The sequence below is a fragment of the Dreissena polymorpha genome, unplaced genomic scaffold (assembly GCF_020536995.1).
Source record: "Dreissena polymorpha isolate Duluth1 unplaced genomic scaffold, UMN_Dpol_1.0 chrUn007, whole genome shotgun sequence".
NCBI lineage: Eukaryota > Metazoa > Mollusca > Bivalvia > Myida > Dreissenidae > Dreissena > Dreissena polymorpha.
The window spans coordinates 516,031-538,009 of NW_026273321.1; the positions used below are offsets into that span (position 1 = coordinate 516,031).

The 21,979-nt window shown below is 36.4% G+C and overlaps 1 protein-coding gene and 1 long non-coding RNA gene across 3 annotated transcripts in view; one reads left to right on the top strand and one right to left on the bottom strand.

The window, feature by feature from the left end:
* Positions 1-21,979, bottom strand: part of LOC127863384 (dynein axonemal heavy chain 11-like) — a 157,023-nt gene that overhangs the window by 15,358 nt on the left and 119,686 nt on the right. For both annotated transcript variants that reach the window (XM_052402895.1, XM_052402894.1), the window contains 12 exons: positions 19,108-19,256; positions 18,455-18,819; positions 17,794-18,024; positions 13,568-13,757; positions 11,578-11,764; positions 10,445-10,554; positions 9,391-9,633; positions 7,716-7,892; positions 4,855-5,015; positions 3,793-3,985; positions 1,398-1,634; positions 390-557 (listed from right to left, as the gene is read on the bottom strand). In XM_052402895.1, coding sequence (XP_052258855.1) covers positions 390-557; positions 1,398-1,634; positions 3,793-3,985; positions 4,855-5,015; positions 7,716-7,892; positions 9,391-9,633; positions 10,445-10,554; positions 11,578-11,764; positions 13,568-13,757; positions 17,794-18,024; positions 18,455-18,819; positions 19,108-19,256 — 2,411 coding nt within the window. The remainder of the gene's footprint in view (positions 1-389; positions 558-1,397; positions 1,635-3,792; positions 3,986-4,854; positions 5,016-7,715; positions 7,893-9,390; positions 9,634-10,444; positions 10,555-11,577; positions 11,765-13,567; positions 13,758-17,793; positions 18,025-18,454; positions 18,820-19,107; positions 19,257-21,979) is intronic.
* LOC127863385 (uncharacterized) lies at positions 5,190-6,936 on the top strand. Its single transcript, XR_008041040.1, has 3 exons — positions 5,190-5,246; positions 6,398-6,459; positions 6,894-6,936. It is a non-coding gene; the product is annotated as an uncharacterized LOC127863385 (long non-coding RNA).

The window sequence follows — 21,979 nt, forward strand, 5'->3', positions numbered from 1 at the left end:
AAGCAGAAAGCGTCATCCCTGATAAATCTTGGCCTAAACTTTATGCACATGCAGAAAGCCTTGTTTTTCACGAGCATGGCTCATAAGTATCTCCACCAGGTCTGTTTGGTACCCTTTAGCTGTAAATACAATAAGGAGCTGGAGAAATAGATAATTGTTATACAATTACTGTCTCAAGCTGCAAATGACATCATATATCATTGTTTTATTTACAATAGATATGATCATTCAAAATTGTACACAATATTTAAGACTGCAAACACAAGATGGCAATATAACCTGTGTGTTAGTAAACTGAAGTTCAGAAGAATAATGTTTAAAGTATTATCTAAAAATCCTAGGAAGAACATCAATGATCAAAATTTAATGTTCACTTTCTAAAATATTACCTGAAAAAGGGTAGTACTGTGTGAGTCCTTGAGCACCAAACAGTTGTCTCCCAACCAGCATGGCCTGAATGATGGCAACAGCAAACGCAATGTTGCGGATGCCCTGTGTTTCACTGAGTACTGCCTCCCACACCTTGGCAGGCACTTGCTTCATGGTGGTCACAATGGCTGAAAACAGTGACATACCAATATATGACTCAAATCATGTCCAACAAATCACAATTAATCTTTGTTCAATTATTAACACAGTTTTTAATGTTAACACTCTGAGTTTTTACAAATTTACCTTATGCTCTTACTTCTTTTGTAAAACTTTGCTTCAAGTTTGCTAGCCTTGATGCTCTTGTCATTGGCATCAGCAAAATAATATTTTGAAACAAATAAAGACTAGTTTTTTTTATTAATCCAACAAAGGATAGACTGTGATTAGTTGTGTGAGTAGTTATGTACTTTAGTTTTTTTTATAAGTTTCATATGAACATGCAAGAACTTTTTCATTTCCAAAAAAATGCAGGAATCGTTCAAAAAATTTAGTTACAATTTCCAGCATGTTGGAAGAGATTTATACAAGCAGTTAAGTGATGGAACAAGAAAGAAGTTATCAGTAATAAAAACAGTTATAAACTGGTGCTGAATCAAGTATAGCAACCAGTTGTGTTGCCTCATTTCACTTTAATATTTGTTTACTGTTTACATTTCAAGAACTACTACAATTACTGACATGCAGTAAAATCTGGGGTTACGTGTGTATGTCTAGGGCAGGCATGCTTTCATTTCAAATGAGTATTTGAATTTAGCTCTGGGAAAACAGTCCCCACAGGCTAATCAGAGACCAAACCAGCGCCTAAACTGGATTCTTGATAAAAAGGTACAACAAAAAATTCTATAAAAGCCAACTGTGTCATCCCTGATTAGTCTTTGACGATTGCACATGCTTATTTGGGTCGAATCGCAGGTGCATCAACCACAGTTTTTCCCAGAACAAGGTTCAATGACTACTGCTATTACCAGAATGCAGGAAGGTGCCCGGAGACTTGTAGTTGATGGCGAGGGGTGGCTCGCTTCCCTCCCCAGTATTCTCTGTAGTGGCCTCCGCCATGTCAGGCTGTGTGACATCCATCGTGATGTGGTTCCAGGCCACCTTATGAAGGTTGAGAAGAAGGAAATTCGGGATGCGCAAACACGGCTCACTTGTGATCCACACACAGAACTTGCTGGTCTTTGCTTTCTCTTCAGCGTTGCTGGCTGTGAAGGTGATTGAAAAACAGGGATTTAGTTTCAAGGAAAAACTTGTAATAAAAAAACAGGCATATATGATTATGTTTGTTTTTTACCTATATATAAACATAAAACAAAAATTTTATGTCAATAATTTTAATGTCTTGTACACAGTCTAAAACAAGCAAAAAAGATCCTATAGAAACACAAATACAATATCAAACCAAACAACAAGGTAGTCTTAATTGTAGATAGACTACAATACTAATAATAACAACTTATTTAACTAAAATATACATCTCCGAATATAATTTATTGATTTTGATGCATCTTTTTTTTAAATCTAAAAGGTAGGTCTCATTATTGTTTTTCTTACCTAATAATCAATAACTAATAATCAATGTTTATTTCAAAGTCGCATCTAAGCAGCAGCTATATTTAACAAGAGCACAGCATAGCGGGTGCCAATGCTCGGCTGTGGGTGCAGTTTTGAATAAATGAAAGCTTGTCAGAAGAAAATGAAGACAGGAAAGGTAGAAGCACTTTGATTTTAGGGCAAATGTTAAAGTTTTATATTAGAGGTCACAGTGACCTTGACCTTTGACCAAGTGACCCAAAAATGGGTGTTGCATGTAGAAGTCAACAAGGTGCAGCTATATATGAAGTTTCAAAGTTGTAGGTGGTAGCACTTTGAATTTAGAGCCAATGTTAAGGATTTAGCACATCGCGGACGGCATACAGTGGACGATGAGCTGGCTATGACAATACCTCAGGTTTTCTCCGAAAACAGCCAAGCTAAAAATGAAGTCATGCCCAATAATCTTTTGTGTCTTAAATTGTTTTTTGGCATACATATCAGGATTGAACAAGACTATTGCCAAGCAATATAAGTCCCCTACCGGCTCCACCATTGTCAGAAATTCCAGATTTTTAAAATATATTTGTTGCCATAGCAACCAGAATTTTTACATAGGAACAAAATGAAATGACGTGCATAATGTCCATATTGCCATCTATCCATGTTTCAAGTTTCATGAAAGAATATTAAGAATTTAATAAAAAGTTATCGCAGGATCCAGAAAACCACCATTTTCAGCAGTATTTCTAGTTTATTTGTTGCCATAGCAACCAGAATTTTTTATGTAGAAACGAAATGAAATAACGTGCATAATGTCCATATTGCCATATTTCCATGTTTCAAGTTTCATGAAAAAAAATTAAGAACTTTAAAAGTTATCGCAGGATCCAGAAATGTGTGACGGACAGACTGACAGACAGACAGACAGAGCGCAAACCATAAGTCTCCTCCGGTGAAACCGGTAGGGGACTAATAAAACCTATGCAATATTATGCATATTTGGAACAGCAGTCATGTAGGAATGCTAGTAAAATAATACTTGTTTCTTTGATATCTTTATATGTTCAGTATGTACACATTGAACCAAATAATTATAGAGCTTTTCTATTTCTATAGTCTCTACAATAGTATTTTCCCGCATTAACATCCAAACTATTTCAACTTATATATATACAGCAATTTGCATGCTCTACAATAAAATATAGAAGTACAAAATAGAACATTGCTATTTTAACTTTTCTGTTTCAAAACTATTTTTGAAGGTTCAAACGGCTTTGAAATAACGTTGTTCAAATGTATATTCTTAAACACTTATGCATTGGCCAGGACAATAAAAAGTTTGCAATCTCAACATTAATCTCAAGTTTGCCTGATACAAATTCTACCATTGATTTGTCATTAACTGAATGTGCAAGACTACATTAATCTCAAGAAAAAGTTTGCCTAATAAGAATTTTGACTTTGATTTTTCATTAACTGAATGTGTAAGACTAAGACTAAAATTAAGCTTGAGCAAGTTCATAGTCATGGTAGCTTTGAAGCCCTGGGGCCTTCATTTGCGCCTAATTCTGGGAAAACTGAGCTAAATGCATACTGTCTTCCCAGATAAACTTGTGCAGTCAGCACAGGCTAATCAGGGACCACACTTTCCATCCACACTGGATTTGTATACTGAAGAGACTTCCTTCAAACAAAAAAATACCATAACAGCTGAAAGTGTTGTCCAAGAGGGGCCTTTCCAGACTGCACAGGCTAATCTGGGATGACACTTAACACACATTTATCAAGTCCAGCTTTTCTAGCCTCGAGGCTCATGTGACAACATACCTCTGAGTTTCTCCCTGCTCCTGTACACCCTGACAAGGTGTTTCTTGAGCTGGTGAAAGAACTTCTCCGGAGCCAGGTGCAGTCCCTGGATGACCACCCAGCCATCCTTCTTGTCAGCCGTGTCTATTGCTTCCTCTACCAACACCTCACTGCCCTCCCCTATCAGGGCATGCTCCACGTCTACACCGAACCTCTGGAAAAACATACACAAACTGGGCTTAATGCATGTTTGTAAAGTGTCCCACAGGCTAATCAGGGACGACAATCTCTGCCTAAACTGCTTTTTTATTAATAATAGACTTTCTTTAAAACAAACAAAAAACATTAAAGCGGAATGTGTCGTCCCTGTCTCGACTGCACAAGCACTTTATGCATATGCGTTTAGCAACAAGCACAAAAAATTGCGGTGTATTCTTTTGTTATTACATTGAAACTGCAAAAGACTTGCAAAAAGACACAGGTTAAAAGCAAACTTGAGATAAATTAATAGTACCTGTGTTAATGTAGAATCGTTTAAAAACTTGGCTTATATGCTAAACTCTCAAACAATAAAAATAATCAACAGAGTGAAGTTAAGTGATAATCAGGTAACATGTTTTGGACTAACATTAGCAGAAATAACTGATAGTAGAAGAGGCTCAAAAAAGGCCAACTAAGACTTGACAAAACCAAAACCTGTGGTGAGTTGATTTGTAACAAACATGGCCATTGTTATTTTTAAGACACAATGTTATAAAGTTTAGTTAAGATAGTATGAGTTGAACAGAACAAAATTATATGTGAGTTGTATTCTTAGAAAACTGGGCATAGTGCATGTGTGTTAAGCGTCGTCACAGATAAGACTTTGCAGTCCAGTCTGCACAGGCTTATCAGGGAAGACACTATCTGCTTAAATGGTATTTTTCATTTAAAAGAAGTCCCTTCTTTGCAAAAATTCTGTTAAGGAGGTAAGTGTCGTCCCTGATTAGTCTGTGCAGACTATTCTGGGACAACACTTTACACACATGCATTATGACCGGTTTCCCCACAGCAAGGCCCTTATTATGTCTGCTGGTATCTGACCTTGGCTAGTTTAAGGAGCACTTCCACTGGAGGGTGTGTGAGGCGCAGGCGATTTACAGGGTTGGCGCTGGGCTGGTCCATGCGCGCCGGCAGCAACAGCAGAACCCCCAGGTGGCGCTTGGAGTCTTTGAGCATGTCCTGCAGGTTGAACTCTATCTGGTCTGCAAATAGACACACAACATAGGGACTATAAGCATGTCCTGCAGGTTGAACTCTTTCTGGTCTGCACATAGACACACAATGTAGGGATTATTAGCATGTCCTGCAGGTTAAACTCGATCTGGTCTGCAAATAGACACACAATGTAGGGATTATTAGTATGTCCTGCAGGTTAAACTCTATCTGGTCTGTAAATAGACACACAATGTAGGGATTATTAGAATGTCCTGCAGGTTAAACTCTATCTGGTCTGTAAATAGACACACAATGTAGGAATTATTAGCATGTCCTGAAGGTTTATCTCTATCTGGTCTGTAAATAGACACACAATGTAGGGACTATTAGAATGTCCTGCAGGTTGAACTCTATCTGGTTTGCAAATAGACACACAATGTAGGGATTATAAGCATGTCCTGCAGGTTAAACTCTATCTGGTCTGCAAATGGACACACAATGTAGGGATTATTAGCATGTCCTGCAGGTTAAACTCTATCTGGTCTGCAAATAGACACACAATGTAGGGACTATTAGAATGTCCTGCAGGTTGAACTCTATCTGGTTTGCAAATAGACACACAATGTAGGGATTATAAGCATGTCCTGCAGGTTAAACTCTATCTGGTCTGCAAATGGACACACAATGTAGGGATTATTAGCATGTCCTGCAGGTTAAACTCTATCTGGTCTGCAAATAGACACACAATGTAGGGACTATTAGAATGTACTGCAGGTTTAACTCTATCTGGGGCTGTATTCCAGTAGCTTCTTAAGTATTCACCTAAGTTAAGATATTTCTTAAATAAATTTCTTAAGTTAAATTTGAAATGTAAAAAATAAAACATGAGACGCTTAGTATTTCTCTTAAAGAAATTCCTTTAAGAGTTAAAGGAAGTTAACTTAATTTTAAATATATGAGAAAAAATACTCACAGTAAAAAAATAATATTAAGTTTATGAAGCTACCAGAATTTAACTTAAGTGACATCTTATGTTTAAAGAAAAATGGCGGAGATAAGAAAAAATATTGCGCAATATTTCAACTCAAGTTATTTTTTAACTTAAGAAGCTACTGGAATACGGCCCCTGGTCTGTAAATAGACACACAATGTAGGGATTATTAGCATGTCCTGCTGGTTAAACTCTATCTGGTCTGCAAATAGACACACAATCAAGTAAATATTAGCAAGTCCTGCAGGTTAAACTCTATCTGCTCTGTAAATACATGTAGACACATCATGTAGGACTTTTAGAATGTCCTGCAGTTTGAACTCTATCTGGTTTGCAAATAGACACACGATGTAGAGATTATTAGCATGTCCTGCAGGTTAAAATCTATCTGACCTGCAAATAGACACAAAATGTAGGGATTATTAGAATGTCCTGCAGGTTAAACTCTATCTGGTCTGTAAATAGACACACAATGTAGGGATTATTAGCATGTCCTGCAGGTTGAACTCTATCCGGTCTGTAAATAGACACACAATGTAGGGATTATTAGCATGTCCTGCAGGTTGAACTCTATCTGCTCTGTAAATAGACATATAATGTAGGGACTATTAAAATGTCCTGCAGGTTGAACTCTATCTGCTCTGTAAATAGACACACAATGTAGGGACTATTAAAATGTCCTGCAGGTTGAACTCTATCTGCTCTGTAAATAGACACACAATGTAGGGATTATTAGCATGTCCTGCAGGTAGAACTCTATCTGGTCTGCAAATAGACACACAATGTAGGGATTATTAGCATGTCCTGCAGGTAGAACTCTATCTGGTCTGTAAATAGACACACAATGTAGTGACTATTAGCATGTCCTGCAGGTTGAACTCTATCTGCTCTGTAAATAGACACACAATGTAGGGACTATTAGAATGTCCAGCAGGTTAAACTCTATCTGGTCTGCAAATAGACACACAATGTAGTGACTATTAGCATGTCCTGCAGGTTGAACTCTATCTGCTCTGTAAATAGACACATAATGTAGGGACTATTAGAATGTCCTGCAGGTTGAACTCTATCTGGTCTGTAAATAGACACACAATGTAGGGATTATTAGCATGTCCTGCAGGTTGAACTCTATCTGCTCTGTAAATAGACACATAATGTAGGGACTATTAGAATGTCCTGCAGGTTGAACTCTATCTGGTCTGTAAATAGACACACAATGTAGGGATTATTAGCATGTCCTGCAGGTAGAACTCTATCTGCTCTGTAAATAGACACATAATGTAGGGACTATTAGAATGTCCTGCAGGTTGAACTCTATCTGCTCTGTAAATAGACACATAATGTAGGACTATTAGAATGTCCTACAGGTTGAACTCTATCTGGTCTGCAAATAGACACATAATGTGGGGACTATTTGCATGTCCTGCAGGTTGAACTGTCTATCTTCATAGACACACAACATTGAAACTAGCTATGGGATATTTTGTAAGGACTGGATGGATTGCAAATGTGAACAAAAACATTGCTTATTCTTAATTATTATAAACAAGGACTCCAAATTGATGATTATATTAACACATTAGTTCTGTTTACTAAAATTACAGAATGTAAAAAAAATATTTGTAAGCGTAATATTTTGCTGATTATTACATTGTTATATTGCTTTTATATACATTCTTTACATGAACTCATGATGAATTAAAACTTTTTGTTTTTCTTAACACATAATGCTAGATAGAAACCATGGGGTACATACCAGGTAGATTGAGAGTCAGGTACTTGTTGATGTACTTTGCCATGGCGATGGGCAGCCTATCAGGTCGCAGCATTCTCAGGAGCAGCAGTTGATGGAACTCGGTCATGGGGCCGAGGTCCGGGGACTTGGAATGGTCCTTCTCACTCCTTGTGCTCTCTGTTGAACCGGGGCGCATTTCTAGAAGTCAGAAGTTTTTGTTTGACTGGTATGGTATTTTAGTCTAACAGTATACACACATCACAAATAAAACAACATTAATTACATAGTAATTTCTTGGTCTTGATAATAGCATGTACACATTAAATATTCAGCTTGTTATTTGAATGTAGTCAGCTGAACTAAAGATACTGCTTGCATCCAATACTTATCAATGCTAGTATTAAACAAATCTGTGAAACTGTCATATAGGAATATTGAATGATGAAAACATTGCAGACATGTTAAATGTAAATTCAAATCAATAAATAATTTTCAAAATATTATACACACTATGTACTTACCAACTGATATATATGGGCAACAGTCGAAGACAATGACAAAGGTTTCATCTAAGAAACTATTATACTTACCAACTGAAGTAACAGCAGCAGTCGAGAACAAGGCAGGGGTTCCTGTACTTACCAAATGATGTACCAGCACCAGTCAATGACAGAGGCAAAGGCTGCATTACCAACTGATGTACAGCACCAGTAAAGGAGGAAGGCAAAAACTGTATTTACGAAATGATGTACCAGCACCAGTAAATGTCAAAGTCAGATGTTATCCTTACTAACTGATGAACCAGCACCAGTCAAGGACAAAGGCAAAAGCTGTATTTACCAACTGATGTACCAGCACCAGTCAATGACAAAGACAAAAGCTGTATTTACCAAATAATGTACCAGCATCAGTCAAGGACAAAGACAAAAGCTGTATTTACCAACTGATGAACCAGCACCAGTCAAGGGCAAAGGCAAAAGCTGTATTTACCAACTGATGTACAGGCACCAGTCAATGACAAAGACAAAAGCTGTATTTACCAAATAATGTACCAGCATCAGTCAAGGACAAAGACAAAAGCTGTATTTACCAACTGATGAACCAGCACCAGTCAAGGGCAAAGGCAAAAGCTGTATTTACCAACTGATGTACAGGCACCAGTCAATGACAAAGGCAAAAGCTGTATTTACCAACTGATGTACCAGCATCAGTTAAGGACAAAGGCAAAAGCTGTATTTACCAACTGATGTACCAGCACCAGTCAAGGACAAAGGCAAAAGCTGTATTTACCAACTGATGTACCAGCACCAGTCAAGGGCAAAGGCAAAAGCTGTATTTACCAACTGATGTACAGGCATCAGGCAAGGACAAAGGCAGTGGTTTCTGTACTTACCAACTAATGTACCCGTACCAGTCAAGGACAAAGGCAAAGGCTGTATTTACCAACTGATGTACCAACACCAGTCAAGGACAAAGGAAAAAGCTGTATTTACCAACTGATGTTCCGGCACCAGTAAAGGACAAAGGCAAAAGCTGTATTTACCAACTGATGTACCAACACCAGTCAAGGACAAAGGCAAAATCTGTATTTACCAACTGATGTACATGCACCAGTAAAGGACAAAGGCAAAGGCTGTATTTACCAACTGGTGTACCAATACCAGTCAAGGACAAAGGCAGTGGTTCCTGTACTTACCAACTGATGTACCAGCACCAGTCAAGGACAAAGGCAGTGGTTCCCTCTCAGGGTAGTCAGCCTTGTACCAGGCCTTCCACGCATCAGAGTTCATGGCGAAGTTCACACACAGGCTGTCGAGGGGTCCTGGGAGCACAGAGAGAGCCAGGATGTCCTCCCATTTCTCCTGGGGCATCCAATCTGGCGGTTCGTCCTTGCAGTCAAAATCAGCAAGCGTCAGCTGCATGCCCAGACCAGGGTTGCCTGAAAACAAAACCAGCAAGCTTGAAACAATAATACATTTTGAATACTAAGCTGGTGATTATTTGCTTTATTGCTTTAAGTCACTCAGCAAATGCACGTCCAAACAGAGCAACTGCATGACACAAACATGATGCTGCATAACAAACCAAGCAGATGCATATCTTACAAAGGCAGCAGCATACCTTAACAAGACAAATTATTCCAAACAACGCAGCTTCATGCTTAAACAATGATTATCGTAAATTCAAAATCAGATAAAATGTATACAAAAAATTTAATGAACAGGTAATTTATGCAGATATCAAATGAAATTGTCCACTGGGCCAATATCAACACAAGAGCACCGCATAACGGGTGCAAACCCTCGGCTGCGGGTGCAGTTTTGAATGAATGAAAGCTTGTCAGAAATATTTTTACTTTTTTAGAGGTAACAGTGACCTTGACCTTTGACCTAGTGACCCAAAAATGGGTGTGGCGTGTAGAACTCATATATATCTACATATGAAGTTTCAAAGCTGCAGGTGGAAGCACTTTGATTTTAGAGCCAATGTTAAGGTTTTAGCACAACGCCTACGGCGGACGACACGACCAGCTGGCTTTGACAATACCTCGGGTTTTCTCCGAAAATAGCCAAGCTAACAATTGCTTAAGTAAACCTAGGCTACCAAAACCTTGTCATTGGAGAATACTCATTAAAATTATAGTTATGGTGGCAAATTCCAACAAACCTATTACCATATAACAATATTATCGACACAATCCAACACATTCCATTAAAATGTAAACATGTAAGTGATTGCCCACAGCTTACCCTGGAGTAGGAGTGACATCTCTTCACTGGTGAAGTTTTCACCGCCCTCTGCCTGGATGTTCAGACACAGCAGGGTGGCAAACAGCAGGCAGTCCTCCTCATACAGACTCCTGCATAGCAAACAGCAACACTGACTTGAATCTATACAGCATAAACTGTATTTTCTTAACCCTTTACCATTCAGATAGGCATTTAGACCTTTAAGCTGTCCTTTAGAAAATCAAATTTAATTAATGACCAATCTTAATCGTCTCAAATTGTTAAAGCTTCATTTCAAACCCTAAGATAATGATGAGCAGAAAAAAGCATAAAACCTGAACGGACTGCAAGATACTCGCAGGCTCAGCTTGCATAAATAAATTTACATTTTGCTTCTGAAAGGTAAAAGGTTAATGTGCAATAAAATTTGGGTGAATCAAAGTCTGGGACAGTCCCAGGCTTTTCGAATATTGAGATCCAAGAAACAGGTCAGGTTTATAATAAATTAAGCACTTCCTTCAGTTCATATTTCACAAAATACGACTAAAATTAAAAAAAATTGGGAATTCACACATTTTGACTAAATATCAAAGTTTTTACTGTATAATTAAATGTTACAAAAAAGAAACCAAAACTAAACCATTAAAACTAATAATTACAATATTAACAACTATAATCCAGACATTTTTAGAAAATCCAGTATAGTGTGTCCTAAATAATCTGTTCTTGCATACATTTGTTTGACATCAAAATGTTTTCTTCGTTGTTTTGTATTTCCTATCTTAACTACAGATAAAAAGATGAGAATAAACATCATACAAAATGTTTCGACATGAATCCCCTTTCTTTAAAATTAAATCTTCATGGACAAAAAAGTTTCGGAATGTTGCTGAAAACAACTAGTTTGACATCGCAACATCCATATGATTTAAATTAAGCATCCACCAGTGTTAATGTTTAAATGTCCTTGATATATAAAACCGGCGCAAAACCCCTTAGCCTTTCAAAAATTTAGAAAGACTCATGGATCCATATACTTAAAACAATAAAGTCGACAAAGCCAATGACAATTGCCGTCAGACTTCAATTTGCTCCCACACAGCTGGGTTATAAAACTCCAGCCATGTGATACTTGAACGCTACGCGCCACTTACTCCCTGATTCTCCTGTAGACGAGCCCAGTAAGCTTGTCCATGAGCTGCTTGATGGTGTTGGCAGAGAAGTTGGAGTACTCCACGCCCTCTGAGGGCAGTGGGGCTGTCTGGGGCAGCTCAAGGGCAGGCAACTCCTCTGACTCTGTGCCTGCTATCAACTTCCGGGCCGCCCCCGTGCTAACAGATTCTGAAGAAGAAAATGATCATTTTGAATTATTTTAGCCATGCTCTGGGACAACGTCGTGTCGTTCCATACAATCATCTGGGAAAACGGGGCTTAATGCATTGCGTAGTGTTGTTTCAGACAATCATCTGAAAAAACGGGGCTTAATGCATTGCGTAGTGTTGTTCCATACAATCATCTGTGAAACGGGGCTTAATGCATTGCGTAGTGTTGTTCCATACAATCACCTGGGAAAACGGGGCTTAATGCATTGTGTAGTGTTGTTCCATACAATCATCTGGGAAAATGGGGCTTAATGCATTGCGTAGTGTTGTTCCAGACAATTATCTGGGAAAACGGGGCTTAATGCATTGCGTAGTGGTGTTCCAGACAATCATCTGGGAAAACGGGGCTTAATGCATTGCATAGTGTCGTTCCATACAATCATGAGCAAACTGCACAGGTTAATCTTTGACAACACTATCCCACATGCATTAAGCTTAATTATTATATTATATATTTTTATATTTTATTTTTATTTAAATATTTAAATCCAAACGTTCTTCAAACAAGCTTAAATTGATTGTAATAAACGGTTATACAAAGTGGGTCTCAAATATTAAGAACATGTTAAATAATTATGGATTTGGTTATGTATTTGAAAATCCAAACGTTGTGCATGTTAATAGTTTTATTAGTGAGTTCAAAAGTAGACTTGTTGACAATTTTAAATAAGAGTGATAAGTAAAAAATAAATAACAGTTCTGTATTGGATATGTATAAAGATTTTAAAACCAGATTGGAATCTATAAAATATTTAGACTTTCTTTCTAAATGTATTTTGGGTAAGATTAAGACTCTGCACACCCGTTGAGAACCCAAACTGGCAGATATGCCCAGAATAACATACTATAAAATGAACGTTATTGTTTCATTGTTATGGCTTCCATTTAGAAGACATATACCACTTTATATTTATACATGTATGCCGGTGTTACACTGATATAAGAAAAAAAAAATGCCGTTTATTTTATGAAAAACCATCTGTATACAAGTTCCAAATGTTATATAGTTTCATGTGACAAATCAGTAATTTCAATCAGTAACTTTTGTAATAAGAAATACTATACTTAATAATGCTGTTTAAAATTGTAAATTCCATTTCCATAGAATTTATGTATTCTTACAATTGATCGTGTTATGCAATGTTATGTTGTTATACTTAATAACGTGACAGAAAATAATGTGTATATTTAAAATTAAAGACAATGTACTTGTGTATAAGTCTGAATAAACTGTCTGTCTGTCTTAATTATTGATTGTGAGAAAAACCCCTGGCTTCATGAGATTACTTTAAGTTTGTTTCTTGTGAAGAAAAGGCCCTATGACTAAGAATGTTTTGATTGCCACATTTAGTTTTTACATATAATACTGACCAATGATATCACTTGTTACATAGGAAGTTTGATTGGTATACTATTTAAGATTCTTACTAAGATTCAGCTTAAGATAACGCATAGTTGTTAGGGCTTAGGGCCTACTAAAACTTGTTCAAATCTCTTTCATGGGTAAAACAAGTACTTTTTTTGTATTTTAGAAAAATAATTTGGGCCTTGGGCCTCTAAAGTACAAGGCTGACATTATATTACTGCCACTAACTATCATTTCAATAACTGAGACATTTTGAAGAATTTTATGCAAACATGGTGAAATGTATGAATTAAACTAACATTTTTCCCGACGTACAGAACTGAATTGAAGCATTAAAATACATTGAATGTTAAAAACAATTTGACCTAAAATGATGACTATTCATCTCTATTTCACCTTCAGTTTGTCCCAGCTTGCTTCCCTCCTCTAGGTCTACAGTGGCAGGCCCCTCAGGTTTGGTTCCAGATGTCTGCTTGTCGGTAGCTTTCTCCCCAGTATCTTCACGGGAACCATGAGAGGAGGTACTTCCCACTCGCCCCTTCCGGTCTGCTGCACTGCTTGACTCATCGTCATCATCTTCATAAGCCTGTAGGAATTAAGGCAACAAACAGGATAAATGAGGTGAATACAGTAATAGTATATTTAATGACCTATTTGAACTACAGTAACACTGCAGATACAGCCTAGTTAATTAGATTTTAATTCAGATAAAATGTCAAAGTCCCCAAAACAACTAAATAAAATTTTGTTGAAATGCACTAAGCAAATTTCAACCACAAGTAAAAATCTCAATATTCGCTTCATATTTTTTATTTCTGAAATCAATACACCCACCCTATCATTGCAGATGATGTGACTTTGTAAATGCAGGATTATTTTTGGGCGCATTTAAGCGCGACTAAGGATTTACACAAAATACATAAACACTGTTTATTTACAGCTAGCATTTGTTGTTGTCACTTCAACAATTAAATTTGATCATGCCGTTAAGAATTAATTTGATTTTAAGGATTCAAAAACACTGACACTGAAAAACATCGTATTTCTGTACAAAACTATTATTACATTGATATAACACCTTATTCAAGAATGACATTAGGCAGGTAAATTGTTTAGGGATTGAGATACATGGATTGTACAATGAGGCAAATTTGACTTTACCAAAAAAATCTCATTTGGTGTAGCAACAATACACTACGCGACCCGTGATTTTTGCCTAATTTGCGAAGTCAAGGCGGGCATTTTGCTTTTTGGGTGGAAAATCACCGCGATTTCACGTGACTCGTCACTCAGACGTCGCGCGAGATCAAGATAATCTTCGCGCTAAATCCCCTCAGTGTTGTGGTGATTCGCTGCGATTCGCCGCAAATCGCCATGATCGCAGTGACAACGATGACTCGTCAATTCATGCATAGAAACCGAATCGTATCGATAACTTTATACATGTACATTACGCTTCTAATGTTCACAATTATCCGATAATCCAACATCAAAAAAATAATCTTGAACATTTATGTCGGTAAATATGTTTGAGAATTTCATTAAAACAACCATATGACTACGCCATTTTTTCAGAAGTGTAAAGAGTACAGCGCATAATGTGTGACAAAGCTTTCATTGGACGAGCGTATTTAAATTTATATTGATACAATATGATCTTACAAAAAACGTTTTATTGCGTCATACGCCTTCATGTAAAAAACTTTTTCCTCCTGGAAATTGTGCTATTAATGCATAATATTATCAAAACATTTTTTTCACACGTAAAGCATTGTAACAAATTAATATACAATTCAAAACAAATATACCATAAGTATAAATGTTCCGTTAAATTCCCAAATGAGAATAAAAATTTATAATCCGAAACACACTTCCAATGTTTTAATGTTAACACGACGTTTACAAATGCTTTCAATATAGTCATCATGTATATTTCCTGACAAAAGAGCGCGAAAATTATGCGGCAGTGTACAAGGTCAAGGTATACGAGTGTGCAAGTATTGATTTTTTATACAAACTGCGTAGCGCAGAGAACATTGAATTCTGTTGATTTCGGTTAAATGTTTCTTTGGTATTTTTAAAACAGTTATATCGCCAACAATTTGATTTTTCTTTTAAAGTCAATTCAAATTAAACACGCCGTATCCGTATCGTTACTGATAGAAGTAAAACATAATACCTTGACTTGTATAGTTTTTTTGTTGTGAGAGACCATCTGAGTAAACGCCGAAAAATATATCCAAACTGTTATTTTTTGTCAATGCCCTTTGATCCATTATCGCACTTAATTGGCAGCGCCATCCTGTTGTTTCTGTGATTGTCACATCTTTTCACAGTTTGAACACGTACAAAGAGTGCCAATTAGACACTTGAACAAACACTATCACCCGCTGGACAGTACACACTAAATAATCAAATGTTGAGGGTTTTTTTGTTTTTGGCGTGAAAACCCAGAGAAATGCATGTACATTATACATCATCATAAATTTATTGAACTCTGCGAACGCTAAGTGCTACATTGATATACTCGTGTTTTTTTTTCAGCAAAACAAACACAATGTTTAACGGCTTTAATATATAGGCAATGATGTAATAACAACAAATTATTTACCACGATGTCATAATAACATGTACTTAAAAATAGAACAGTAATCATGTATTTCCGATTTCCGGCTTATCAAGCATTGTGAATGTATGTACAACGCTCGGAAAGTAACGCGAGTAACACGAGTTATCTGCATTGGAGCCTGAAACAGAAAATAAATAAGTATAGCATATTTAGTCCAAATAATTAGATGTAATCTACCGATTACATTTAACCTTAAAATGAAAGTGTTACTTAAACAATTTCCCGTGTCTTAAGGCGCGAATATTTTGCTAAACACTGTTAACAAAAAGGCTACACGTAATAATTCTTAATGAAATGCAAAAATAAGTATTAACATAATTAATAACGTCAATTAACACACACGGTAAGATCAAAGTTTAAATGGAAAACTTATATCATATTTCTCGTAAATTACCAAATTATTAGTTTCGTCGAAATCGAATACCATGTAGAGAAACAAGGTATTTATAACCGACCAATGACGAAACACTATGCAACTTTCAATTTACACAGTGCTACGCTACATGTTTATTTCAACAATATGGAATTTGAACAGTGGTAGTGTATTCGGGCCTGGAATATAATTGATTGCAAGTTTTGATGAACATTCTGCTAATGCAATTAGTTAAATAATGTTTACATGTTATGTTAAATAATTATTGCATGATCATTCTTCTGCGCTGTTATATTAATTTGGAGCCGTTAAAGCTTCCGACATTACTTCATCACGTTCATGTCGGAACGGGAGTATTTTAGCTAATACGCCAATTGCATACAACAACAACAAAAGCTTTATTATTGCAATGTATAATGTAAGTGTATACATATATGTTACATGTACATGTAATGTAGTGTAACCCTTAATGTAAATCTCTTAAAAAGGTGAACCACGGCGGTTCGCGGTGATTTGCGGTGATTCGCGCTGATTGCGTAACAGCGAGATACATCGCGCGACGGTCACCGAGACATCACCCAAATTTTCTTGTCCCTCGGAATCACCGCAATTTGTCATGTTGTATCGATTGCGGTGATGCGAGAATCGCGGCAAAAATCACGGGTCGCGTAGTGTATGTCAGACACAGGAACATTTTATCAATTTACAAGAATATCAGTGAAACTGATAGATGCTCCCCGATAATGCGTTTTGTCAATCTATGTGTTAATAACCACCTAAAAATTTTTTTATTAGCCTCGGTGACCTTGACCCCAGTGACTTCAAACCTCATCAAAAGGTAGAGGCCCATGCAAGGTACCTACATGCCAAATATGAAAGAGATCGGTAAAGTATTGAAGGTGTTATGAGAAACTGTTACAAAAGCGTGACAGAAAATATATTAATAGCCTTATTGACCTTGAGCCCAGTGACCTCAAACCTCACCAAAAGGTAGAGGTCCATGCAAGGTACCTACATGCCAAATATGAAAGAGATCGGTAAAGTATTGATGGTGCTATGAAAAACTGTAACAAAAGTGTGACGGAAAAATCTATTATTAGCCTCGGTGACCTTGACCTTGACCCCAGTGATCTCAAACCTCATCAAAAGGTAGAGGTTCATGCAAGGTACCTACATGCCAAATATGAAAGAGATCGGTAAAGTATTGAAGGTGCTATGAGAAACTGTAACAAAAGTGTGACGGAAGGAAGTAAGAAAGGAAGGACAAACTGGCAACTATATGCTCCCCAAAAATTTTCGGGGAGCATAAAAAGTTTCGTCTAACACTTGCTAAAATATGACACTTTCTCTTTTTAACAATGATTGATTGATAATACTAAAAAATAAATATCATCAGCACTTTTCCAAAATTTTACTTGCAAATTCTACAAAGAGGATTTTTTTTTAAATAACATGCAATTTTGACAAATATTATAACAGGACAAATAATTATGATGTAAGTGTTTTGCTGAAGAAATGAATGGTAAGAAGATAAAAATCACTGGTTAGTTCAATATTCACTGAGAGCAAATATGCTTGATAAGATAACAACATCATTATAAACAACAAAACTTCCCGTACATCATCAGCAACTGTGCCCTGGTTAAATTCCGCAGGCAGTTCCCCACCCACTGCCTCATCAAACAGTGCCAGGAAGTAGGCCAGGGAGAACTGGTACTCATTGTGCACACTCTGCAGACTGCGACAGATCGCGTACAACATTGCCGCCCGCCGAGCCAAGGGATACAACTCATCCTTGAGGGCGTCAAGGTCCTCAATCAGGGCCAGCATCTCTTGGAGACGGTTGGACAGCTGCCAAAAGATAACTTCATTTAACAATGTGCCTTTAAACTAACTAAAGTGTAACGGTAAAGGCTTAATGTAGCAAAATGTATGTAAATATTTTAGTTTTCTTATGTAAAGACTTGTTACAAAAATAAATCAATCTATATTATTCTTCAACAAGCAAATTTCTTACCATTTAAATAATTACATCACATCACTGTTTACCGCCATTGGTATTATTGGACTATTAGATGAACTTAGTTTTCTGTGAAACCAAAGTTGTCATAAGAAACCAATCAAATTCATTGTTTCAAGACATTTTTCAGACACTGTCATTGGTTATATCAACAGAGGAGCCTGCTAAACCCCTTTCCAAATCATTTCAGTCTATATAAAAATCATTTGATAATAACAACCCTGTAAAATGGAACAGTATATACTGTAAGACATAACTTACATCAACTTTAGCATTTGTGAAATCAGTTATAAACTTCACAGCCTTGGCACTGCCCATGATGGCTTCCTGATTGGTCAAAACCTTGTCCCTGACAGTGACTGACAGGTGGTGAAGTGTCTTCTGCTCAACTTCCACGTTTCTCAGCCCGAGAATTCTCTCCTTATACAGGTCGGGACGAATGCGAGCGAAAGCTCGTGACAGCAGGTCTTCTGTCAGGGTATCGTGGGAGACGCCAAAGTTGATGATGGTCGTGGTGGAGGCAATCTCTGGGTTGAACTTAGGTTTTGGCAGCGGTGTGGAGAGATAGAACCGGAAATCTTGGTGGCACAGTATTCGTCTGCCACAGAACTTGATCATCCTTGGCTCTGAAAGTAAATGCACTTTGTCAACTGTCAGTATCATACTTCCTTACAAACTTGTATTTCTTGTTAATTTCGTTTCTGAATCCCCATTCTAGCAACACAACTCATTCAAAACACACCTGACACAACAACAGAACCGTACTTTGATGAAATCAAATCGAAAAGCATAGAGAGTTTGTTTGCAACATTATTTGAATGTTTAGACATTTTCTGGATTATACAATCATGTATCAAGCAAACATAATTATTCTTTATAAAATATTCCTGCAACCAACAATTCTAAAAGTGTACCCTCATTTTTATCATCCTCGTTGGCAGTGTTGCGATGATGCATGAGTGGTGTGATGATGTTGTCAATATGCTCCTGGCAGTTTCTAAGCAACACTGGCTTCCCGCGCATGATTGCCTTCTCAAGAGTCAGGATCATGTGGGGGTCAGACCTGCACATTTACATGAGTATTCTCTTAAATATATCTTAATTACAAAAGCATTGTAACAATAACAGTAATATAATGTTTTTGTGTTTGCTTATGTCTCTTAAAGTAAACACCTTTGTTGGCTTATTTAAATCATATCAATCTAGTATGTGAATAAATTAAATTGCCATTTTATACAAGACGCTTGTTTGCAGCATGTAAGGCCCATTTTCAATAATGCTTGTTTTTATTAAACAAGATGCAAAATGCACATGTTTGACTTTTTACCTTTAATGTGACCTTGACCTTTGTCCAAGGGGCACCTCCACATGGTGAGGAGTTGCCATATATTATCATAAAATTGCCTGATGAACGATGAATTCACAAACTTGTTTTTTGGCAAAATTTTACCTTTGACGTTTTAGTAAGACATTGACCTTTGGGGTTGGCAAGCATATGTTAGATGCAACACATCATCTTTTTATGTTGGACATTTGTTGTACATTCTTTTCGATGCACAATAAATTGTACATTTACAGTTTGGAAAATCTGCATTAAGACCAAATTTGACATTTGACCTCTAAGTGTGACCTTGACCTTTGAGGCAGAGAAACAGAGCAGCATGCTGTCTATTCATGGTGATAAATGATGGAAAACTGTTTTATGGTAAAATTTTACCTTTACCCTGTGACCTTGACATCCAGGTAGGAAGATCAGTGAAACATGTTACATGTTGTATTATAATGGGGATAATATATGATAGGTTTATCTTAAATTGCAGTATGAAATTCATATTCTAGACAAACTTAGACACACACAAGAACGAAAATATGCACATACACTTCACTATTGTGACTGTGACTGCTATATTAAGCTTTAGGCAAGCTGGCTCGACAAAAATCAAATTAATATATATATATGTACCAAGAAGTAGCAAATTGTGGACTTATGATCATTACTCCATTGTTACATTTATGATTACTTTGCATTCATGCATTTTCCATGGACAAAATTTTATGTTGTTTTTTCAACTTTAATCCTAATTTCTAAAATAAAACAATATAAGGTCTTATTTATGACACATTTGATCTTTGTTAATTTTCAAGATAAAGTATTTGAAAAGGACCATATTTCAACCTACCATCTATGTTAGACGACGTTCAAAGTCATACATAAGCAGCATCAGCGATAAGAACATCAGTAGCAGGAACCGCAACAACAACAAAATACAATGCATTAGTTTATTACAAAGGATTTTAAGGGTTAGGCAATGCATGCTATTATCTGCTGACACATTAATCTGCTGACACATTAACATAAAAGTTTCCATGTCTCTTATTAATTTTGCTTATGTAATCAAACATTCCGGAGGCAGCCATATCAAATACTGCAAAAAATATGTAAAGAAAAGTTCCCAACACAATTTTGAGTATCATCATTATTAAACAATTATGTTGAAAATGTTAGATTGGAGATCAATTAACAGAGCTTTATGGAAGTGAGTTTGGTAGTTGTTAATTGTATAGAAAAAGTACAGATTTTATTTCCAACAAAGTTTTTTTGAATACATTCAAGATGTCTTCAATTTGGAAATGGAAACAACTATGCAAAATACTGTGTTAGTGTAAACAATCTAAGTAAGCATATAAAATAAGCATTTTCTTTTGTTATCTATGACTTTTTAAACTTAATTACAAAAGTAAAAACAATCACACAAAGGCAAGCAACAATACATATATGGAAACACGCCACATTTACTGGAAACATCTGTTTGACAGAAAATACATCAGTGTTTACAAAATTTACTATTCACAAGAAATGTAAATATGAAACATACCCATTGCTGAATGTTGAAATAAAGAGAAATATTGGGTCACTTTCTTTTTTTTTTTTTTTTTTTAACATTAGTTATTTAAGACAGTTTAAAACTCCTAATAAAAATATTACTGTAATATTAGATAAGCTGTTGCACAGAAACAAATCATAACATCAACAAATAAGAAGTATTTTTTAATTGAAAGATTTGAAAGACACACAAAAAGTGTTACAATATTAGGAAACTTTCCACATACCACATACCATGTTAGACGTAAATATAAATACAGTCTGCAAAATTAACCCATCGCCTGATCGCCAATGCGATGAAATCTCAGCTCTGGCGATGTAAAAAATGAATATAGATCGCCTGAATTGCGATGAAAAAAAAATCAGAGAAAATAAACCAATAAATAATCAATTTACGCATTTCAGGTGTAAATTCTTACAGTGACACCGCTTTGGTTACTTCCCTTAGTTTTCTATCGTTAGTGATCTCCCTTAGATGTTATAGAGAGTGTAAAGTCCGGCTCGCATATTTAAAATGTCGTAATACTTTTGGTAAACTGAAATTCCATTCTACGCCGATAAATGAAATAATAGTGCGTTTTTTTTATAAATTAAGTAAAACGGTTGAATGTATGTTATTAATAGCCTTGAAATTACGAAATAACCGTAACAGTGTTTATTATTCATATGATTAAGATCGATACCCGTGAGCACCGGCTTTGAATTTGTACTGGTAAATACTTGCTGCCGAGAATTACACTTTTTTCGTCTGCTAAGGTCAAAAATGTTTAAGCTTAAAGCGCCGACATCTAGTTCTGTCCCTGGAAAAAAGAAGTTGCCACCACCAACGGATGAGACTGTAGCGAAACGCAGGAAATATGAGCAGCAAGTATGTTGCACTTTTAGTCCTATTCGTAGGCGGC